Source organism: Podarcis bocagei (assembly GCF_964188305.1).
Source record: "Podarcis bocagei genome assembly, chromosome: 5".
Taxonomy (NCBI): domain Eukaryota; kingdom Metazoa; phylum Chordata; class Lepidosauria; order Squamata; family Lacertidae; genus Podarcis; species Podarcis bocagei.
In genome coordinates this window covers 50,927,973-50,951,830 of record NC_138129.1, presented here as the reverse complement: position 1 = coordinate 50,951,830, position 23,858 = coordinate 50,927,973, and the positions used below count along the sequence as shown (strand labels likewise).

General features: G+C 43.4%; 1 protein-coding gene across 3 annotated transcripts in view; it reads right to left on the bottom strand.

The window, feature by feature from the left end:
• Positions 1-2,644: 2,644 nt before the first annotated feature.
• The window catches only part of SLC6A17 (solute carrier family 6 member 17), a 36,122-nt gene continuing 14,908 nt past the window's right edge, over positions 2,645-23,858 (bottom strand). For 2 of the 3 annotated variants that reach the window (XM_081194166.1, XM_081194167.1), the window contains exons 3-12: positions 23,156-23,313; positions 22,186-22,312; positions 21,279-21,460; positions 19,584-19,694; positions 17,916-18,157; positions 17,101-17,293; positions 15,947-16,139; positions 13,469-13,628; positions 13,038-13,200; positions 2,645-12,169 (exon numbers count right to left, since the gene is read on the bottom strand). In XM_081194166.1, the coding sequence (XP_081050292.1) occupies positions 11,801-12,169; positions 13,038-13,200; positions 13,469-13,628; positions 15,947-16,139; positions 17,101-17,293; positions 17,916-18,157; positions 19,584-19,694; positions 21,279-21,460; positions 22,186-22,312; positions 23,156-23,313 (1,898 nt within the window). In that variant the 3' untranslated portion in view covers positions 2,645-11,800. The remainder of the gene's footprint in view (positions 12,170-13,037; positions 13,201-13,468; positions 13,629-15,946; positions 16,140-17,100; positions 17,294-17,915; positions 18,158-19,583; positions 19,695-21,278; positions 21,461-22,185; positions 22,313-23,155; positions 23,314-23,858) is intronic. The other variant, XR_014008174.1, reaches the window with a different exon arrangement.

The following is a 23,858-nucleotide window of genomic DNA, read 5'->3' as shown; positions in this document are numbered from 1 at the left end:
CGGCCACCCATGTGCTATGGCAGCAGCCAACAAAGGAGGCAATTTTAGGCAAAGTTAAAGAAGAGCAGGAAAGAAAAGAGCAGGAAGGATAAGAACTGCCGCACTACAATTGCAAGCCCCCCCAAAAAAACTGTTTGGGAGGTATTTTAGGACCCAAATTCAAATGAAAAAAAAAAAGGCCAACCCTCCCCCCTCCCAATTCATCACCTGCAGATGGAGTGATGAATTGAGAGAGCAATGGTTTAGGGAAGGCATAGGCAAACTCCGGCCCTTCAGGTTTTGTGACTACAATTCCCATCATCCCTGACCACTGGGCCTGTTAGCTAGGGATGATGGGAATTGTAGTCACAAACAAGAGTGTGTCAGGCTGTCATTAGGTTAAAAAAAGCACACTGTGCCTTACAGGTTACCACCATTCCTTCCCATCTCACCCTTTTGCCCAGGAATAGAAGCACAAAGCTTTGCAGGACCATGGACAGATCACTGTGCCTGATTGAGTCCTAGCTCTGATTTATGCCTTCTATATCCTTTGAGGTCCAGCTCCATACCCACTCCGCTGGCTGAGAAGTGAAGTCCTTAAAGAGACAGCCCTGGGTCTGGAAGCAAGTACCTTCCCTTTCCCCACTTGACATGTAGGGAGTCTATGCTTTTTGTGCCAAAGTAACAAAAATGCCAACGTACTGGAAAGGGAGGAAATCAACAAGATTAGAGGAGCTTTGGCCAGTTCCCATGGAGCAGGGAGACATCTTGTGCTTATACCAACACCACAGTGGCGTCACTTCTTTCACCAATCCCAGGGACGAGGCTGCTGTTAGTGCAGAACTCTTCTGACAATTTCTGTAGAATCAATCAGAAATTAAATAAATCCCTGTTCTTGGCATTTTAAACCTAATAACATGACCACAATATGTTCCACATTAGAAACAACTTGGCAGGAAAATATTTTCCTGTGGTTTCAAAAGTGTAAGTGATGGACGTGCATGCAGAAATCAGCTTGCACACCACGAGCCTAGGCATGTTTCCCTGGAGCAGTGGGGCAGTTAGGAAATTTTATATTCTGGAATCAGTGGCAACCCTACTTCCCAACATTGGGCATTGAACAGTGGCTTTTTTATCAATTAGCATTTGACACCACTTGATACATCCTCTTGAAGCAGTTGTCTTTGCCAGAGCAAGAGGATGCCCTTTACCTGTAGGAACATCTAGGATAGGCAGAAATGGGCTCTTACCTGGATATGCTGCTGGGACAGAAGAACTGTCAGTGCTATGCTGCTGTGTGTTGCAATGTAGGCTGTGTGCTGGGCACGTGTCCCCATTGTCATGAGTTCATTGGCTCCCTCTAAGTTTGGGCAGCATGTGAGTCCAGCGGCTCCTTTCCAGTTGGTGTGTACAGGTCCTTCTTGTTGGTGCTGACCCATTTGTGGAATGCCCACCCTGGAGAGGTCTTCCTGTCTCCCTCATTACTGACTTGCAGGAGAAATCTAAAAACATACCTGTTTACCCAGGATGGGTAATATATAGTAGCCATGGCAACTATAACATTAATAACCGAGTGTATTTGTTTTAAATGTTTTTAAAAGTTCTAAATGTTTTTAAACTGCTTTTGTTTTTTAAAGTTGTTTTTAAAGTGCTTTATGTTTTTTAAAAAAATGTTTTAAAGTGTTTTAAATGTGCTTAATTTTAAATTGTACTGTTTTTACCTCTTGATGCTTGCCACCCTGGGCTCCTGTGGGGTGAAGGCAGGGATACAAAATTAATAATACAAATTTGAGCGTATTACATTAATACTGGTCCAACTGCACTGGCTACCAATTAGTTTCCGGGCCCAATTCAAAGTGCTGGTTTTGACCTACAAAGCCTTAAATGGCTCAGGACTGCAATACCTCAAGGACCGCCTCTTTCCATATGAACCTACCTGGACCCTGAGATCATCCTCTGAGGCCCTCCTCCATGTGTCTCATCCTCGAGAGGTCCAGAGGGTGGCAACATGGGAACGGGCCTTCTCTGCAGTGGCTCCCCATCTGTGGAATGCCCTCTCCAGGCAAGTTCACCTGCCATCTTCATTAAATACCTTGAGGCACCAGGCAAAAACATTCCTTTTTAACCAGGCCTTTGGTTGATCTGATTTACACCCTATGCCCTTTTAAAATGTGTTGGGGGGGAGGCTATTGGGTTGTTGTTTTTATTTTTATTATGTATTTTGTGGTTTTATATCTTGATTTTATTCTGTGAACCGCCCTGAGCCCCCCGGGTATAGGGCGGTATATAAATTCAATAAACAAATAAAATAAACACACAAACAAAAATTACAAGCATAATCCACAATTTCTGGACACTGATGGAGTTTCCAGGGACACCGCGGTGTGTATGTGTGTTGAATGCCTGCCACTTTGATGCCATTTTTTTTACATTTTCTGGTATTGTGGCCCCCACCCCCCTTGGCTTAGCATGCACTGGATACAACAGCTGTTCTGTTGATGTAGCATCATCATCTCTCCAGTTCTGGTGTGATCGGAATAAAGGATTTCTTTGCGAGTTAAGAGTTGTGCAGTGGGCCATACCCTTCTTTCCTCAAGAGCTTAACGACAAGTGCTCCCCAATGACCTGGCATTATGTACAAGCAAAAAAGGAGACCCAGGAGACATTGCATGGTAATAAAGAAGAAACTCTTTTAATTGCAGGCTGCTGTGGAGTTGTTACAGTATTTCTCCCATACAACAGAGTTTTCCCGCTGACACAGGGTGCATATGGTGCTTACACTTATATGAGACAAATCACTACAATCTGTGCTGCTGTTTTTATTTCTACAGCAAAGTTTCATCAGAGACATGTACTTTTTCACTGCATGAAAGTTTAGAAAACTCGCCAGCGCCACCACACCTGCTCCAAGTTCTGCTTTCCTCACTGCAGTTAGAGGCATCCCAGTTAGGGATTTAGGGCCCAGCTATGGAGGCTAGCCTGTCAGGCACTGGATGCTAGGCTCAAGTGCACCCTCTCCCTGCCTCTTTCCCCCAGGACACCCGAGTTGTCTTCAGGCTAACAATACTACTTGCATCTACCTCTTAGGGCTTGCTATGAAGTCAATGGATATTTGTATTCCACTGCTGAATCGGGCTTTGGTTGCCAAACAACCTCCACAGTGGATTCTGGGAAACCTCCGCCATGGTATTAATAGCACAGTGTTTTCCCAGAACAAGACAACATCTCATTGGGGGGCCTTCTTTTGGAACAGATCTCTGAGTGGTTCTGCATAGACCTGCTATCTCAAGTACACCAATGTGATGCCACTGTGTTGCGGTGAAGGAGATGCTCCACAGCTGGAGGTAAGAATCCTTTCACAGCAGAGTGAAGGATTCAGAGTTCCTGTCTTGTGCTGACATTCCTCATGGCTACCTGTTGGACCCACTGCTACTTTAAAAATCTAAAAGACATGGCTCTAGCAAGAAGATCGAGTAATATTTGATCATTTAGAAAAAGCTTGTCCCTGTAAGAGATCAGGGGAAGGGGGGACAATTGGTTAAGAGTGCAGGGTCAGGAACCTGATTCCCTGTTGCATTAGCAGCTACCTTATTTTATTTTAGCTATATATTTGATTAAAACTGCAGCTCATTATGTTACAGGCAGTTTGATCTAAAGGTGATGGAGGATGGGGTTGCCAAGGTTTATTAAGCAGTTTTGAGGCAACGTGAAAACTATCAGCTGGTAAGAGTAAAGTTAATCCAGAGCAGCCTTATTGGGTAAAGATTAGCATTTCCCTCAACTCCTGGAATGCCAGGTGTAGGTAATTTAAGGTAGAAAACACTGATGAGCTCAGCCAAGCTCCAATGGATGAAACCCAAGGACTAAGAACGTTGGGATGTTTTCTGATGTGGCCAAGTCTATGCAATTTGTCATTGCTACAGGATGAACCCCCCATGTGGTCAATGTGCAGGTTGAACCTATGCAAAACCAAGCACATTTAACTCTGCATAGGACTGGACTGTTAATATAAGACTATTTACTCCATCCACATAATGAAACCAGCCACATCTATGGATCTATGCTTTCAGATTTCATTGGCAACTACATTCCCTGTACTCTTAAAAGCTCACCTGTTCCACTCTAAAGCAACAGAGGTGCTGTGGTTAAAATCGGAAGGCTTTGGCTTCAAGCCCTTCTCGTGACAAGATAAAAAGGCATATACTATCAAACAATGAGGGAGTCTGAAGTCCATCCAGCTCTGATCTGACTGATTTGCATTGCAGGTGGGGATGCACACCTGGATCTGTATCAAACCAAAAGCAACGCAGCACAAAATGATGGCACTCACATTTGGATGCAGCCAGTTCATGCCCACAGATCTTGATCCAAAGAATTAGACCTGCATGTGGAACTTGGTACTACACAGAGACTTCATTTTCTGGATTGGAATGTAAATTTCCTCTGTTGCCTGTGCTATTGTCTGGAGGCTGCTAGCCAAGTTAAACATATAAAACTAGTGTGCTGGGTATGACTGGCATTCCTCCATAGGGTAAACATTTCAGCAACTTCAGTATTTATGTGGCTACACCAAAAGGCAGAAACCTGGTATGACCTGATTGTGCCTGAAGGATCAGGATACATAGAATGAATGTGTAAAAGAAAAGGACCCCTACCAAGTGGATTCACTCAATAGCTCCTGAGTACTTAGAGTGAAAATACTAGAACTATGGGATACATTCCAGATAGGGGCATTGAATGGAGGGGCCACTGAAATATTGCTTTTTCCCATCTGGGCTTTTGTGCTTTCTGGAAGTTGTAGTGTGTGCTATAAGAAACTAGATATCCTAAGTGGTCGGATCAGGTATCAACTAAAGGGGGCAGCTCAATGGCAGATCAGGATTATTATTTTTTCTGAGAATATTCTCAACTGATCCGTCATCATATGATGGCTACGATTTTTGCAAAGTTGGGTCATGCAAACAACAGGTATGTATATCTATATAAAGGCCACTTGGCCCTCCCCACACTAAAGAGGAAGGTCAAATTTGACTTCAGAAGCGCCCCATCTAACACCACCCATTTCTGTACTTCAGTTCAACAGTGATCATAATTTCTGGCTCATTCTTGTAATTATGAAATATAGCCTGGGCATGGTCACAAAAGCATGTAGTGTGCCTGTTTTATCCCTGACAGGAATGAGCCATAAATTTCGGACACCCTCAAGGCATGGTCATCTACTGAGAACATCCATCATAACGTAAAGCTATGGAATGGCTTTGAAAGTGACTGCGTTATAGATAGAACTAACCCTAATAAAACACACACACACACACACCAGCAGTTACAAGCCCTAACACAAGGAGACTCAATGGAGCAACTGCTCAAGGTATCTAACATTTAATCCCACCACTTCCCAATTCTAATGCCTAGCAAAATGCCACAATGTAATACTGTTATATTTCCACAGAAATAATGAAGGCAGTGCCCTTCTGTGCTCTCCCCACCCACCCCACCCCCAAGTGGGCAGCTCAGCAGGGTGTGGTCACCAGTCGTACACTAAAAAATTATAAATATATCAAATATACAGTAAAATAGATCTGTACAGCACTGAGAATGAAAATAGTTCACGGATCACTTTGGAATATGCTTTGTCATTTAACAGAATTTACACCAACATTTACAGAATAAATATACAATAGAAATAGAAACTATAGGTTACTCTCTATATATACACACATATACTATAGTGTTTCTTTTTCTTCCCATTGCTGCTGGCATTATGCCACAGGATAAGAGAAGGAAATGCAATGGACCCACCTCAGAACCAGAGGCATGGCCCACTCAAATGGTGGCCAAGATCCATAGCAACATGGCACAGATCTGCTTCACCTGAGCATCCGAACTACTCACTCCAGGTGCACTGGTTTACATTGGTTCTAGTCTGTCCTATGGAACTTGGAAAATAATGTGCCAGTGTGCATAAGCTGAGAATGCACAGCGACAGAAATACATATAGATGAAGATGTTTGCAAGTCCCTAGCAACCTCCACTCTAAAGGAGATAACATTGGAAGAAGAGGAAGAAAGAGCATAGGCTGGGAAAGAGAACAATGGAACTAGTAATGGACTTCCTACGGGGGCTAATTATGTAACAGCTCATCAGCAGACCTTCTGAAGCTGATTTCCATAGTTCCCCACTAGGCTACAGTAGCCACCTCCTGAGCTCAATTAACCATATTTGTAAGGTAGGAAACAAGGAAACGCCATGGTGCATCTGCAACAGCGAAATTGGATGCCTTCATCTGCCCTAGCTGCAATAAAACAAGTCTCTCTCATATCTGTACAGCCACAGCAGGTGCTGTAACCCTCCAACGGTTTGGCTTTACCCACAATGGTGCGCTCTTTCATTGCCTCTCAAGACAGATGGATGCCAACGAGGGGCCAGAAAAAGACACACAAAAGGAAGAAACACAAAAGAAGGAAACTTCTAGATTGCAATTCTTTCAGCTACATCTCTCCTTTGTCACAACTCCAAAGTTGCCACCACCACACAGTAAGTGGAAGGCCAAAACCTCCTCTTCAACCCAAAACATAAGGCCTCAAAATCCCATCACAGGCATTGTGTTGGGGACAATGTTCCATTTCATTGCTCAGATTCAAAGCTCATATATTCTCTGCTTCTGACTGACGAAGATGGTGTCGGGACAAGTCTCTGCCGAGCCTTAATCAAATCAATTATATTGACATGCTCCTCAATTTTAGTCAAACCACACCCACACCCACACCTTCTATAAACAGCAACCATCACAAAAGGTAATGGGTTGGGTCTCCTCTGAACCCTTTGCAATTTGTGTAATCCAAGTCCTGCAATAGGCATTCATTACACCTTTGCAACCAGTATTCTGATGGTGGAAAGGAGTATCATTGGAATTGATGGGGCTTATTTCCTTAGCAATGTGTTTAGGATTAAAGAAAAAGCAACACAGAGGTGGCAGTCTGTCATGATCTCCAAAAGAGTGTGTCAGGCTGTCATTAGGTAAAAAAAGCACACTGTGTCTTACAGGTTACCACCATTCCTTCTTCCCTGTTATTTTAGATGCTTTTGGGTCATGTCACATATTCAAGGTCTCCACGTGTTTTCTTCACAGGATCATACCACTGGTGGGGAAATATTAGTGTAGACCAGCAGTACATGAAGAGGCTTTGAACAATTCCCATAATTGCAGGGTGGGGCCTGGGCAAGTGCTGCACTTATCCTGCAAACGTGCAACTGCATACTGCTTAATTCACATCCTTTGGCCGTGTACCTGCATGCAAAACTGAACAGAGAAAACAAGGGAGCCTCAAATGTGTGGAGCAACCTTGAGGTTGGACATAGCAAAACACTGCCACCCACTGGCACTAGGGATGGATAGATCAGCTTTGCATGTGTTCATTCATAAGTCTGTTCCATTATGCTTTTGCAGCGATCAGTGGTTTTTTTTAAAAAAAACCAGAAAAATCAACATTTTTAAATGTATTTTTTCACAGTGCACAAATTTTCATACACATTCTAACCTAAAATATGCATTTTACGTATTTTTACATTTTGAGTGTAAAAATTACAAAATTCAGAGAAGTGCAAAAGGATGGCTGCACCCAAATCTATGTATTCATCTAGGAAGTGCAAATCAAGATATTCCTGCTTTAAAATGCAGACCAAACTAAAACAAACCAGATTGAAGCCAAATCAGAACAGAGAACAGAAAGAGGGCCATTGTCTTGCCAAGGTGTAAAATGTGATGAACTACTGGCATGCATATGCAATGGCACAGGCAAACCAAATAATCAGTAAACCCTGTAAAGCAGCTCTTTGTTTCAGGAACCAGAGAGAATGTGGATTTTAGACAGTCTGGTGTTCTGCTCCCTTTTCACATGCCTGGCATTTTCCTGACAACACAACCTGCTGTTCCATAATGAATAAGCCTTGACATTTTTCATTCCCATACAAAATAGACACTAACATTTATTGGTGTGCCTCAATGTAGGGTTTTCTTTTTTTAAAAAAAGACGATACCCTAACCCTTTCCAGCTATATTAAGCTAAAGGGATAAAGGCAAGAGAGGAAAGGGTTGGGTTGGGAAGCCAGGCTTCATCGCTTGCTTCTGTTGCTGACTCACACTGAAACAGACTTAACAATCTCTCCATTTCCTCACTTTCAAAGGGCCGTGTAGAGTTCAGCTAATTTTTGCTTAGGGGGTTCAGAGATGCATCTATTAAAAAATATTGTCAGGCAAAGGGATTGGTTTCCAAAGCAGCTAAGCTCCCCAGAGGCCCAGAGTCTGCATGAAGCAACTCAAGAGAAATTCTACAGGGACTAAACAAATAATACAGAGTGGAATTTATTCAAGGAGGCTGCAAGAGGCTTCCGGTGAATTGAATCAGAAGAACGATAGCAGGGATCGGCATCTGGAGGCATGCCCTTAAGGTGTTGCTGGACTAAAACTCCCATTTTCCTGGACCATTGGCCATGCCATGCTGAGTGGAGCTGGAGGGGGTTGGAGTGCAGCTACACCTGGATGACAGCACATTGGTTACTCATGCCTTAAGAGGGTAAAGCAGAGAGTGGGGAAAGAGTAGCAGGGAGATTTTGCATGCCGAAGAAGAGGCAAAAACAAACCAGGACACAAGGAGCTTTCCATCTGATATGACGAATTCCCTTCGGTTCCAACAGGACCTAGGATGGATTGCCACCTCACTAAATGTCCTCCTATATTTTTTTTTTTGTACTCTAGGTCCTGGGAGTCTAAGAAGTGCTGAAAAGTTTTCACAAGCTGAGACTCTGCGGAGAGTAGCTACTGCTAATGGCAAAAGACAGCAGGTGCTCTGGTCAGGTAACACAGAATTGTTTGCCATGGCAACTGCCCCAGTGCAGCAAGGCCCACAACACAGAACAGCCAGGTCTGGGGGGTTTCCTGAGCTACAACAAGCCTCTTTGATTGGAGGGGGCGGGGAGAGCTGAAAGTGATGTGGGGAGAAATTCCCACTACAAGTGCAAGCCTGTGCATTTTTTTCTCAGAATTCCCACTATGTTCAGTGGTGCTTACACCAAGGTAGGGATGGAGAAGAATTTGGTTTAGTCTGCATTTTAAGTGAACTGATCTCATTCACACCTCCCAGACTAATACATGGATTGAAATGTAATTATGCTTTGGATTTCACACTTCTCCAAATTTTACAATTCACTTCTTGGCCTAAAAATGGACCAAAATGTGGTTGCTGTTGGTGTTTTTTAAAAAAAGACTATGGAACTCATAATTCACAATTGTTTTTTTCTGCAGCAGAACTTGACTTAGTGTTAGTCCTCACTTTCTTTCTTTCTGTTTAACATGCCTTTTGCATCTGGATGGGGATCTTACTGATGCCTGTTTTGGGAAGGGGTCCTGCAACTAGAGAAAGGGAAAGGAGTAACATAATACCCAATAAATTTAGTATTTACACCAGCTGTAAATTACAGTACTGTACTGTAAATTACAGTAGCTGGGCTGTAACATTTAGCTATTATTGTTATTTTCATACTGAATATGTTTTGAAACACTTGAAATATATCTATGTGTAGATATATATATATATTTAATCCAAATAAATATATAATTTTCATGTTATGATGAACTATGATTTTTTAATAATAATAATAATAATAATAATAATAATAATAATAATAATAATAATAATACCCCACCCATCTGGCTGGGCCTCCCCAGCCACTCTTAAGTATGTATTTCAATCTACATTTAATTTCCATATGGATTTTTAAAAAAGAAATCTGAAAATTAATGTGGAAACAGGGTAGAACTGACTTATGAATAAACACATGAAAAGCTGACATGGATGAGAAGTAGACCAATCTGTTCAACCCTACTCCCAAATGCCTGAGCACAGGATTGTAAGCTCAGGCTGTGTTGCAATGAATACATGGAGATAGTATCTGTGGGTATCCATTTAAAGTGGTTTTCACAGCACGGCTGGTTGGATCAGTCAACTGTCACTGGAACCAACACTGCTATCTGCTGCAAGCATGTGCTTCCGGAGCCAGACATGTCCCCTAACTTAAGGCCACGAAAGAGCTGCTCATGAGACAAGCTGCCCCCATGTTAGCAAGCATGAAAAGATTCTCAGAGTTCCATTTTCCTCATCTTATACTCTTCCAGCAGGAGAAAGCAATATAACTTTTGGCCATGGATCTTTCTACAGATCAGTGACCATGACTATATGCTCTCAAATCACCTTAACCATAAAGCACTTAAAGCAGCTTTTGCACATTTAGCCATTGGCAGCATAAATATCATATGCAACAGCACAAGAGTCTGTTGCACTTTGACTTTTCGGGGGCAGGTTTGTGGCAGCGGTGCCCTTCTGCTGTTCTCCAGCAGCCAAAATGTGTGCTCCCACAGACTCACTGTGCAAAGGGGAGTGCTCAAACTGCAAATGAAGAAAGAAAGATCTTTAAGAGATTTTTTAAAATTCAGTGGCATATATGAGCAACATTCTTTTAAAGAACCCCATTAAGTGTGTACTCCCACACAAGAACTGCATGACCTCCTAGTTACTAAAATGAAAATAACAGAAAACTTTTAAGATAGGGTTCAGTCACCAGCTGAATGTGACTAACCAGAGGTTGGATGGAGCTGAATCACTATTCATTAAAAATGTTATGAGCGGCATCCTAGATTACTGTGACACATGCACAGCCACATTCACAAGAGTAAAAGGCAATGACTGCACCATCTGATGGAAAATGCAACAGACCCAACACACTTAGACTACCTTGAAAGATGTTGCGCACTCTCTTCAGTAAGAACCTATATTATTATTATTATTACTATTTTTAAAGGTGCTTTTAATGTCGCATAACTGACAGCAAAAAGACTCTGGCATGCACTCACAGTGCTTGCAGAGTATGGCTGCTACTGAAAAAGTTTATGTCAGATGGTGTATTTGATAAAATGGCTGAGGTCACAGCCTGCTCAGAGTTATGTAGATATCAGGAGTGACACCACAAATTCCAGAAAATTTACATTGATGGAACAGTTTTCTGATTCTGGCCTATGCACATGGCACATACCTGAATTTGCACCACTGCATGAGCAGACGTTTGATCAAGGAATACTGCAAGTAACATTAGCACGCATACCAATGCAAACTTCACTGAAACAAGATTCCATTGTTCCTTACTGCTTTTGATCCAACATCAGCAATGACGTGGCAGGTATCACATGATGGCATCGCCAGGCATTGTAATGTGCTGCCTACATAAAATATATCTTGGCCCAGACTTGCAAGAAGTGTTGACCAAGAATGTGCTATTTGGAGATTATCAGAGTGTAAAACCACAGGTGGTCTGGTAGAATCCATACCAAGAGGACTGATCTTCCTTGTGCTATGAACGGTGGTGGTTAAACATACTCAGTGGAATGAGGCATATCTCTTTTCCCAACTAGAGGAACGGGATGGACAAGGAGAGAGATCCAGAAAACATGATGCTCTTTTCTTTGGCTGTTGCCTTAACTTATCCCCCTTTTCCAGCCTCTTATATAGGAGCAATTTGTGTTTTTCAATGCCAATTGGCTAAAAATTTCCTTATGCCCATAAAAATTTATTGCAATGTCTTATTACTATTATTCACTGAGGAGGGATCTGGCATTTCAGCTGGAGAAGGCCCCTTCCCACGTCTACCCTCTCTTGACATCATCTAGTCCCTGTCTGCTGTAAATTCTGGGAAGGGGTTCTAAAGCAGAGGTTCCTTCTCCTGGACCTCCTCTCCTTTACCCAGCAAACAGAGGGAGGTTGCTGGTTGACGGTCACAGTTCAGATTCGGGAGTGGTAGCCGTAAGGTACCCGCTACTGTAGCGTCCATTGGCAACGCTGCTCATCTCCATTGGGGATGTGCTCCCGGGGCCTAGATAAGAACGATGTGCAGGCATTGGGGAAGGGGTTTCACTGGGTACTTTACTCAAGATGAAACGTGTCTCATCATTGTCTTCTAAGTTGGATATGTCCTTCATTATACGCCCCTTCTTGTAAGTGACAGAAAGAGCATTGGAACCATCTGACACCAGGTGAAACTGGCGGAGGATGAAGACGACCGGCAGAGGAAGGGTGGCCAGGATGATCAGTGAGACAAGGATGCCCATTGCCCATTTGGGGTAATAGAGATATTTCTCTGCTGCCTGGAAGAGAAGGGAAAACGCAGTTGGCAGTTGGCATTCATCAGCCTCGACACAAGTGAGGTCCTTGAAGTGATCAAGTTGCTATTTCTGTGGCAGCAAGGCAAGTAAAGTATGCTGCTTGTATTCCCATCTCCAAGAGAAGGGCCAGCATGTACTGTAAGGGGAAAATCTTATACATGCAAAGGATTTTTGCCAAAAGGTCTTTCTCACCCCTCTGTTCCCTTTTCTGCATACGCACCCTGAAACACCTGCCAAAGGGTTAATCTCTCAAGAGCACACTGCATTAGAACATTTTGCTCTTGCAGGTGGCAACCCCCACTTAAATAAAATGCTAATAAAGAGGCAGTAGCTTCCCATAGTTACACAAAGCTGGACCAACAATTTTCCTGCAGAACAAATAAACGTTTACATGAATGTTCAGATTCCATACCTTGAAATACTGCTCCTTAACCTTGGACTACCCTAAAAAGCAAGGGAGCATTTGCAACACTGGGATTTCAACCACTGTCACTCTACATGGCTAAGATAGCCTCTCACTCCCAATTCCTTGGAAGGGTGACCAGAAATCCATGCCAGCTCTTTCTGGAATCATCTCCAGCAGGATATTGGCTAGTTGGGTTTTATGGTGTATCTGCAACCTCCGTGGCCACAGCTCTGGAAGCAGGAGGAAATGCAAGGTACTCTGGTATAAGGATGAGGCCTCTCTGTCCTCCAGGCAGACGCTGGCCTAACAATTGCACAAATGATCACAGCCATTTGCAGCGAGGACCCTGTGGCTTCACTGTATAGTATGTGGGTTGGTTGCCAATTGGTACACAGCCTGTGGATTTGTACCCTTTGGGGGATGCACTTTTATTTGCCAACTCACCTCTTCTCGGATCCAGGCATTATAACCTGGAGGACTGACAGCTAGCTGGATCACACTGGCTGTCATCAGGCCAGCCATGCAAATGGGTGAGATGTACTTCCATGTGTAGAAGTAAAACCGGTAAGGGCGGAAACCCAGCATCTCTGTTAATTCTTGCATGAATCTAGGAAGAAGAAAGGAAGAAAGCAAACAGATGTTGAAGCACAAGGTTCCTTGCTCTTTACTTCCCCTTGATTTGGATGGAGAGATTTGGATGGGAACTCTGGTGGGGCCAGAAGTCCAAAGAAGCATCAAGAAGCCTGAGTGCTTCAAGAACAATGAAACCCATTGTAGTGGTAAGAGGGGCAGAGCATTCAAAGCCAAATGCTTAGGAATTCAGACAAGCCTGTAGGAATATGAACAGGCTAGCCCTCCTGGAAATAAATGCTTACTTCTTGGTGCCATAAATCCAAGCCACCGCAATGTTTTCCAGGATGACTACGAGGGTGAGTGGCAGCGTTGCAGAGTAATCATCAAACATGTTGACAAAGTAGTTGCCTGAGCGTTGCACAAAGATCAGCCCCACGAAGAAAGCGAAAATGCAGCAGCCAACTGTAAAGAGCAGATCACAGTAACCGTCAGCCACACGAGGGCAGGCAAAACTGCTGCAGGATCCAAAAGGCAAACTGATAATATTGTTTCTACCAAAGAGCAGCAACGTACTACAAGGGCCCCTGGCAGTATCATGAGATGCGTGTGCACGGGAAAGACTTTAAGGGCAGGAATTAGAGAGAGATTAGAGCTCTTCAGATACACAAACAGTGCATCAATATGTTAGAGCTATTCAAACGTACAAAAAGTGCTTCAGGGTATATCGGTGACAAGTGCTCTACTTCGACAGGGGAGAGTTTGAGGCTATACTAGATAATCTGGGAAAGTGTTAAAGTTATCACATTGTTGCTCACTGTGATGTAGGGAAACATCTTCTCTTCATTAAGTGTTATTGAGGCTGTGAAGTCCAGCACTTAAAATGTCCCAAATTCATGTCTACCTGTGCAATACTAACTAGATCCCAAGTTCCTTATATTTGCAGAATTGCTGCAAAAATTATTATAACTTAACTTCCTCTTGAAGAGTCACCCATTTCTTGATTCACTTGACGAAAGCACCCTTTTCCCAATTTCCAGGCCAGGATGAACTGGATTTGGATGTTAGTAACCTAGGTCACTCTGACTTTTGCAGTCTAATGCCCACTTTGAATCTTACAAAACATCTTTCACATCACCTCTGGTCATAATAGTACCCACATGTCAGTTCTCCAACATGACTCATTCAATTCAATTCACCATAGGAGTCTGAATATATATTGAGGTGCATGGAAAAAATGACCCCGTGCTGAAGATACAATAGAGCTGTGATGATGAGATTCCTGATTTTTCAGACTGAGCCAACTTCAAAAAATTATGCATTTGTTGCCCCTGTTTGTCCTATATCATGGAGTTGGGTCAGTGAGCTTCAAGTTGGTATGTCTGTTGCTCTATGGCTATAATATCACTCCTGCAGAAAAAGTAACTCCAAAGCCAGTTTCATACATGACAAAATGTCTTACCTACAAGGCCACATATCCTGCATGTAGCTTGCTGATAAATGAATGCACATCGACTTTGTTAATGTGCATATGCCTGACAGAAGTAGGCCACCACTGGCGCCTCCTCTACTTGGTGATCATGGTAAAACAGACACGTGTGTAGCAAGCTATGTGTGGGATTCACCCAACTTTCCACATGTGGCTTCTATGCAAGAAATTTTATCCTATACGTAGAAGCCCCAACTGGCCACTATGGGGAAACAGAGTTAAGGCAAGCACAACATTTGGTTTAAGTACTTAATTTCACAATTTAAAAGTTTAAGGTTGCAATCTTAGACACACTTCTTTGAGATTAAGCTCCGTTGAACACTGTGTGGCTTATTTCTAAGCAAATATTCATAGGAGTGCCCTATAAATTGCTCTTAAACTTTTAATATGCAATGTAATCTTTAGAGAAATGTAAAACAAAATCTGCTACATACAAATCTGCAAGTATCTAGGCAGGTAGGCATGTGGAGCACACAGAAGGTATTATATACCTCAGAAACACCCCCTTAACTTTACTGAGCTTATCAGCAATGATAGGTCCTGACTGGAAGGCTCACATCAGGCTTCAGATGTGGATGCTTTTTTGAATGATGAGTTTAAATGATGGTGTTTGCTTTTGTCACTGCAATGGAATTTGTTACCAGTGCTTCATACCCTGGGTTGCTTAATGGGGTTTTACACAGCTTGCTAATTTGGACATGTGCATTGAATTGATTCTACCAGAGTTTGGCATGCAATGAAGTGGTCAATTCATAACCCGAGGCACATCTGGGCTACTATCCATTGAAACCACTGTGATTTACTTTGAAGTAACCAAAACATTCTTGGATTGCACGGTGAATATGCTACTAGCAGCCATTTGGATCAGCTTTGTAGTGGTATGATAAATGTGGAGGTTTGATGAAATAATCACAAAATCATTTTGAAACTTTCCAAACTCAGCCCAGATCTACTCACCCATAAACCCTCCACAGTTTGGTCTTATGAAATGACCCAAAATCATCAGTTCCCCAGATACTGCCACATTATCACAGTGTGTGAGCTTCCCAATGTTGACAGGCACCCCTTAACCCCCAAATCCCTCTGCTCTTTTTGGGGACAGCAAATATATTTCAGTAATAGAAACATTGGTTCAGCTCTGATGTTATGCCATGACTTTTAAGAATTACAATTTGATCCCATCCAGCAATGTATTTTGTAGCACAAGTCTTGGCCAGAACTAAATGGTGTCATTGCATGCACAACAGTGCTACTCTGTGAATGGTTTCTTGAGTTTCCCCAAGAGAGAACTTACCTGTTAATGCTTCCTTGCGCACTTTGAACATGTCAATGATGGGTGTGGTGATGCCAGCCATGGTCCCAATCATGCTCCCCAAACCCAGGTTTATCAGCATCAAGAAGAACATCACTGACCAGAAAGGAGAAGCTGGAAAGTGGGTCATTGCTTCTGTGAAAGCTATGAATGCAAGGCCAGTTCCCTGCACTGACTGTACACAGCCAAAAGAAGATGCTTGCGTTACTCTGGGCAGAAGATTACATCATAAAAGCAGGTGTGCATGTATTCATGTAAATAGATTTCTATCTGTAAAATCATAGGCTCGCAGAACCAAACAGCCAAACCATTGTGGGTATAAGGAAAATGATGCATAATGCATACAAATGATTGAACAAGCATCTGTTTCACTACATATATACATGTTCTGAGAAGTCATGGAAAGTTGTGACTTTTCAATGCATGTATCCCATAGAAATTACATGATGTATTCATTTCTCAGTTTCACCTCCCTCAGTAATCTCAGGAAGACAGGAGTCTTTCTTAAACCAAGTCAGACCAATGGTCCATCTAGCTCAGCATCAGATGCTCTTGAGGTTTTCAGACAAGGGACACTCCCACCCCCACCTGGAGATGCTGGGGAATAAACCTGGGAACTTCAGCATACGAAACATAGGCTCTACTATTCACAGCACCCAGACACATCTGTTCCATAACACTGTTATAGTCGGCCACCTCTCACAAGCTCAATTCTTGCAATGATTTTGACATACTTCAGTTCCTTATTCCTTATGTCAGTGAAGTCTTCATCAGCACATGGTAAGAACTGCAACCAAGAGTGATCTTAAACAGAAATCACAAGCTCTCTGCCTTAGCCTTCTCTCTAATATGCTAATTTTCTATACGCAAGGTGTTAATTTTCTATATGCAATGAGAGGTGGTTGTTTTTAACAAGACAATGGGGTGCATATGAGCATGAGATCCCCCACTTGCACCATGCAGAAGTGGTACAATCCCAAGAGAGCTCTACCATGTGCTCTTCCCAAGCAAGTTGGCTCGCTCTGAGACTTCAAGGATGTACAAGAGCGGAACCAGCATCTAGGGTCGAAAATGACCATGAAAAGCAAGCCCAGCTATAAATATACCGTGAAAAGCAAGTCTGGCTATAAACATACCTTGTTAAGCTCATCTTCCAGTAGACAAGGATCCAGGCCCAGCTTATCGAAATGATCCTTCTTCACTGTCTTTATCACACCATACATCTCGGTGTAGTCTTTGGCCGTGAGATGGGAGAAGTTCACTTGGGGTGGGATGAGTGCATGGCTGAGGACATTGGTATTCAGATAACCCAGAATCTTCTCAGCGTTCCTATGGAGGAGAAGCTAAAGGTCATTATAGAGCCATTGCCTGGCCTTATTCACCTTGTTCTGGGTGAAGGGCATCTTCTGCCAGCAAAACAGGCAAAATGAACCCCAGCAGTTGATGGGAGCCAGTGTGGTGCAGTGGTTAATTAAGAATGTCAGACAAGGGGGACCAAGGTTCTGGTTCCCACTCAGCCATGAAGTTCACTGGGTGAGTCAGTCACAGTCTCTGAACCTAACCTACCTAACAAGGTTGTCGTGAGGATAAAATGGAGGGGAGAAAATTGTGAAGGAATGAGCTGAATGAATACTGAATAATAATGAATGAAGTGGCAGGATTTAGTCCAATTACTTCACAGCACATTCTGCAAAAATAATAAGGTGAAAAGCTGTTTTCCTGGTTCCAGAGAGCACTCTAGGTTGCCACCTGGCCAGAAGGAAACTACAGTTTCTGGCTATCAAAGCTTCAGGCCAGAACAGAATTGCACCCGCTGCACTGGATGCTTTTTTAAAGTAACTATAAGGTACCCTGAAAAATAGATAGTTGCTGTGGTTGTGCCCTCCAGAGAAGCCTTTAGGGGAGAGAGAAAGGGAGAGGCAGGGAGAGAGAGACTGGAATGAGTACTTACTCAACCACACACTTTTCATTCATGACATTGGCTTTGAAGCCCAGCACAGCAAAGACTACCAGTGTGGCCAAAATGGAGGTGAAGAAGTTGATGAAGGAGACCAAGGCTGCATCGAAGTGGCAGTTATTGTCCTGCTTGTTGTAACTGGAAAAAGCAATAACTCCGCCAAAGCCCAGTCCAAGGGCAAAGAAGACCTGAGTGGCTGCTTCCCGCCACACCTGGATATCCAACATTTTATCTAGCTGTAAGGAGAGATGAGAAGGAAGCCAAGTCATCCATCCTGCATCAGAGATGCTCAGCTTGGTCCACATATGGCACATTTATATTTAAATGTATAACATTGGCAGCTGAGAACAGCACATCATTGCCTGGGTATCTGTTCTTTGTGCATATGCTAGAGAGAGCTCTCTATCTTTCTCCTCTGTTGACTCAATTATTGATGCCTAAGGGCACAATAGAAAGGGAATCAGGTCCCATGGAAATAAATGGATCTCAGATGCAGAACTGTGAATGCCTTATTCATCATTGCATTTTAGAATTTTACTGCCTGTGCACTTTGTGGGCTTACCCAGTTAGGCATGGAATATCATGCCCTGAAAAAATGTCACAATCCTTTAAAAGAGAAAAACAAAACAAAAACAAAAAACACTAGCCCTTATGATTCCTATGGAAGAAAGCTTGAAAACACAGGTAGTGTCCAAATGACAGTTGAGAGAAAACAAACTCAGTGTTTCAAAATGACCCCTGCCAGTTACAATTAGCCCCCATCCCTTTATCAAGAAAAGCTTGATTAACCTTATTGATTAAGGATTGCTGTTTACAGAATGCACTTAATAGACTGCACAGGATAGTCACACTTATGCTAGCAAGCTATGCAAGTGCTCTCTGCAAACTAATGTACTAGCAAACTATTAAGCACTTTACTCCCTTTCAGTCCACCATGGTTTGTGGCATGGCAAGTGAGCCCTACCAAATTAGAATCATAGAATCATAGAGTCATCTAGTCCAAACCCCTGCAATGCAGGAATCTCAGCTAAAGCATCCATTGCATGCTGCTCGTGTGTAGTGTGATACCGGTGGGACCTTCTGCTGCCATGAATCTGGACAAACCTGATGGAGATGCCATTTACAGTTTGGGCCTGCGCAGTATTGCAAATGGAAGATGTGTGGTTGCTAATCATTCTACCTACAATGAGAACCTGGACACTGGGGCTTGTATTTTAGAATCTCTTATTCAAAATTAATCAGGATTAATGCCAGCTTCATAATTTCAATCACCTACATCTTTGTTTAATGAATTAATTAAACAGCTAATGAGTCAATCCATTTTGCAGCTGTCCTTTGGCAAACCTAGTTAATTTGGTACAATTCTGACCACAAGCAGGAAGAATAATGAAACAGACCTGGACAGGCACGCCCAAAGCAATTAATCATCAGCATTTCAGTTTCAGAGAGAGTAGCACCACTGACTAAAAAAGCAACACCTATACCTAAGTAAAATTTGCTCTGCTCTGGTGCCATCCAGGCAGCGCCACAGAGGCATCAGTTTAACATAGGACATGGATTGTGATGATCACCAGAGACATAGGATTCTTGCTAGCTATAGTTCCCAGTAAGAGACATTTCTCTGACTGGTCTAAAGGCACATGGTGAGTGTGGTGGGCTTACCTTGGGAGTGAGCATGTGCAGAATCCCATCTATCGCCCCCCTCAAGAGCAATCCCCGGACCAGGAAACAGATCAGTACCACGTAAGGAAAAAGGGAGCTGAAATACATCACCTGAGTGGGAGAGGGAGAGAAAGCGGGAGATCCTACTTTATATATAATCCAGCAGTAGACTGTATATAAAGAAAGTCTTAAGGATGAACAATAAGCCCAAATCTACCCTACTGGAAACTTCTGTCAGTATTTTTCTTTCTACAAAGCATTTTGGGAACTGTAGTTTGGTGAGATACCATATTGGCCTGAATATAAACTGCACTTTTTGCCCAAATTCCAACTGTGAAAAGTTAAAGTGTGACTTATATTCGCGACCATACGGTATGCAGCTAGGAGTGCGGGGCAAACAGCGCCAGGAGCGCGGTGAAGTGGCGCCTGCCCCATGCGTAGTTCCCCATCCTCTCCCCCAAGGCCAGGAAGGGAGAGAGCAAGGAAGGGGAAAGGCGGCTGGCAACACAGCACGGCTCCCCCGCCCCGCCCCCCAGTTGTTGGGAATACTGCCAGGGAGATATAGTCCATCATGGCCCCAAGCCGGCTGCCGGACGTCCATCGATCTCCCGTAGTCACGCAGATCCAGCAATTAGCGACACGAAGCCTCAGAAATAGACTGCCACATTCCTTGGGCTCGTGCACACTCTTTATCAGCAGAAACACAGCCAGAAAGCTGCACCGCAGAAGAGCATATTTACAGACTTTATTTAGCGTTGAACAGAACAAAGAAAAACATGACTGTTCTGAGTCAGTGTCTCCGACCGACTGCAAAATCGAAAGGAATAGCAAACATAAACATCCTGTGAACAGGACATGCGCAGACTCTGTGACTCACAAAGCCTGCTCCCTTTTAAGGTGGAACGGAAATATCCTAACACCAGTATGCAGCAAGGAGCAGCGAGGAAGGGAGCGGCTTATATTTGGGTATCCCCCCCCCCAATTTTAAAGGAGTGGCTTATATTTGGGTGCAGCTTATATTCAGGCCAATGCGGTACTTTGATGAATTCACTGTTCAAGATCCTGAGCCCTCTCCCCAAACAGAACTACAATTCCTGTGGTTCTTCATGGGGAAATAAGTGACTGCTAACCGGTTTGATGTGGATATGCCCTAAGATAGGTAAACTGAGCAGCTGTATCCCAAAAGAGAGGAAGCTGTGCCTGTGATTGCTATCAGGTACTGCTGACTTCATTCATTCAACTATGGGCTCTTTTACATGTTATTCTTACTTTCAGGTGGCTGCTCTGAGGCACAAGCCAAGCAAAATGGAGAAAGCACTCCTGGACCAGGTGGTTCGGAAAGTGTTCACCCTTTCCTTTTTCCTAGCTTCTTATTCCATTGTGGTTACCTGGGCCCCATGAACCATTCAGGATGTGTGGAAGCTGCTGAACGCTTTGTCCTGGCTATAAGATTGCATCCCAAACATTATTGTCTTCTGTAACCTGTAGGTCTGGGATGGGGAAGCTGTGGCCCTCCAGACATTGTCAGCCCCAGCCAACATGGCCAATGGGAAGGGATGATGAGAGTTGTAGTCCAGCACCATCTGGAGAGCCACAGGTTTCCCATCCCTGGATCCACCACTTTATAAGTGGGTTCACCTGTTGTAGGTTCTGGCAATCTCTGTTCTGCTTTGGGCTGCCACCATCAACACTTACCTTTCCTGAAGACTGAATTCCTTTGATCATGGCCAAGCCTACAATGGTCCAAGCTGCCAGGAGGCATAAAGTCATTCTCCAGTTAAGCCCACCACTCTCATTAATGGAGTTGGAGATGTCCAGGGCATCCCGGTACCAGAAGTAAGTAGTAGCAGAGCTTTTGTCGCATTCTGGTTCCACGGCTGAAAAGGGACAAAAGCTATGGAGTTGTGGTTTTTTTACATGCTTTGACTTCTCATTTAGACACACCTGTGCCACAGCAAAGCAAGGCAGCATTTAAAGGCTACGTAGGAGAGACAAGCACTCATAGGGCACTTCAGGAAGGATGTCGAAATTCACATTAGGAGAAAGGAATAAGAATCCAAGATCTTGCCACTGAAACTAAAAGTTAAATAAATGGGGCAATTTACACCCACTATAAAAGATTTATATATATTCTGGGAGATGTTCACATTCTATTAAATGCTCCATTAACCTCCAGAGTGTCTCTATAGCACTCTTTGGAAAGTATCCATTTCCTACCAACCAATGCCCAAACGCAATTCCCATACCCTATCAGATGGAAACAAACCTGAACTATTGTTAAGTTGTTGACTGGAAGCTACTCTCAACACCCCTAAAAAAAGTAATGTTGAATTACCTTACTATAGTAACTACAGTGTACAGGGCAAGCGAAGACTTATTTCTCCTTGAGACCCACAATGATGGAAAAGGATAAATGAATGCATCCACCCATCTGCGCTGTGTGGTATCAGCCAACATTGATTACTACTGCAACAACTATCACATTTGAATTAAAAGATTCTGGAAGATTATAAGTCACAGAGCTGAACGCTATTTATCACCTAAAGAAGTGTGCCTCATTTCCCTTCTACCACATGCAAAGCAGGAAAGAGAAAGGACTCACTTGCCACTGTGCCATTCCTTATGACGGGGCACTCGCTCCAAGGCAGCGGGTACTGGAAGGATTTAAAAAAGTAAAAGATGCTCCATCCTATGATCACATTGTAGTAGAGCCCAACAAACAAGCAGACCTGGCAACAGGAGAATGAAAATGTTTGGATCCTGGAAAGCAAAACGTATTTCCAAACAAAGTGATACTAAAATGAATGGTGGAGAATGGAACATTGAAATGCACTGGGTTATATCCAATGCTATGCAATGGGACTTCTCTTTCCTCTTGTTTCCCCATGCATTCTCAAACTCTGCTCTGTCCTGTGATGTGGGCATGTCCAGTGATTGTTTCCCTTAAAATTGCCAGATATCAAGGAAGCAGTGTTGCTCTTGCACAGGCGATCCAGAGCCACATCAATCAAGGGGCTTTGGTTGTCATCCCAGCAGTTTATATAAGATGCTGAATGGCACAATGGTGCTTAGGTGGCATGAGTGAGTTGTGGCGCTAAGCTTGAGTTCCAGTATCAATTCCAGAGGGGAAATGGTCTTTTTGCTAGCACCCGCCTGCCCATCACTTGACCCTCTGCAGAGTGAATCATCAGGACTAAACTACAAAGAGGTTTGTTTTGACAGGTGTAAACAGTGGATCAGTTAGGGCACGGTCTTGAAGGGCACTTCCTTTCAGTTCAGATATATATAGGACCATGCAGGGAAATCAAAGGAAATCAGAACTTGATGGTAAATGTCTGATCCTGTTCCATAGCTGGGGGAAAGAACTGTTCAAGGCATCAGTCTTGAGCTTCTAACCAACCACCTTCACAGGCTGGTATCTTTTAATTATATTCTGCAATAACTAAGCCCTCTTTACATTGGGAAATGGGTCTGTTATGCACATGTCTGCTAGACAGCACATGTGGAAGACCACCTGTCTATCATCCACACAGCTGTCCCAAAGCCACCACAAGCCTTCTGCAAGCACTTACAAGGCAGCTGGCAAATCCAATGCCCCCCAACCGAGGGCAGACATAATTCCACACTCCTATACTGCCCCGGCGGATCCTCTGGCCAACAGCCAACTCCAGAAAGAAGAGAGGGATGCCGATGAGGATGAGCAATACGAGATATGGAACCAGATAGGCACCTGGCAGGAAAGAAAAAGCTCATTAGAGATGCCCGTCTTTGATCATACAGGTCCCAGCATGAGAAGGTGACCATGACTGCTCCTAGGAGACAACCACTTCTTACTTGTATGGCCCATCCAACTCTCATCAGCTCCAGTTATCATTTGTCTCTAAACATTATTTGAAGCAAGTCTCTTAATTTAAAATGGTGCCATGACAATAGAGGGAGAGGTTAATACAACTACAGCACACAGGATCACTTTAACACTCCATATCTAAATGTATATACAGTGTGGTTATTTTCTGCCTTCACAATGGCTGTTCCAGTGCCAGCTATGCAATTAAAGAGAACAATTCCTGGAAGGGCTGGATGAAAATGCTTCATAAAGGGCTCTACTTAAATAGCAGGGCCATATATCTCTGGCTAGTTGAAGAGAGTACGAAACAAATGGGCAGTCTGAGAAATATAAACAGTTGGCCAGAGAGGCCAAAAACTCTCATGCTGGAAAACAGAGCTGTTGACCAAAAACTCAAAGAAAAAGGAAAAATCCACATTACTGGCACG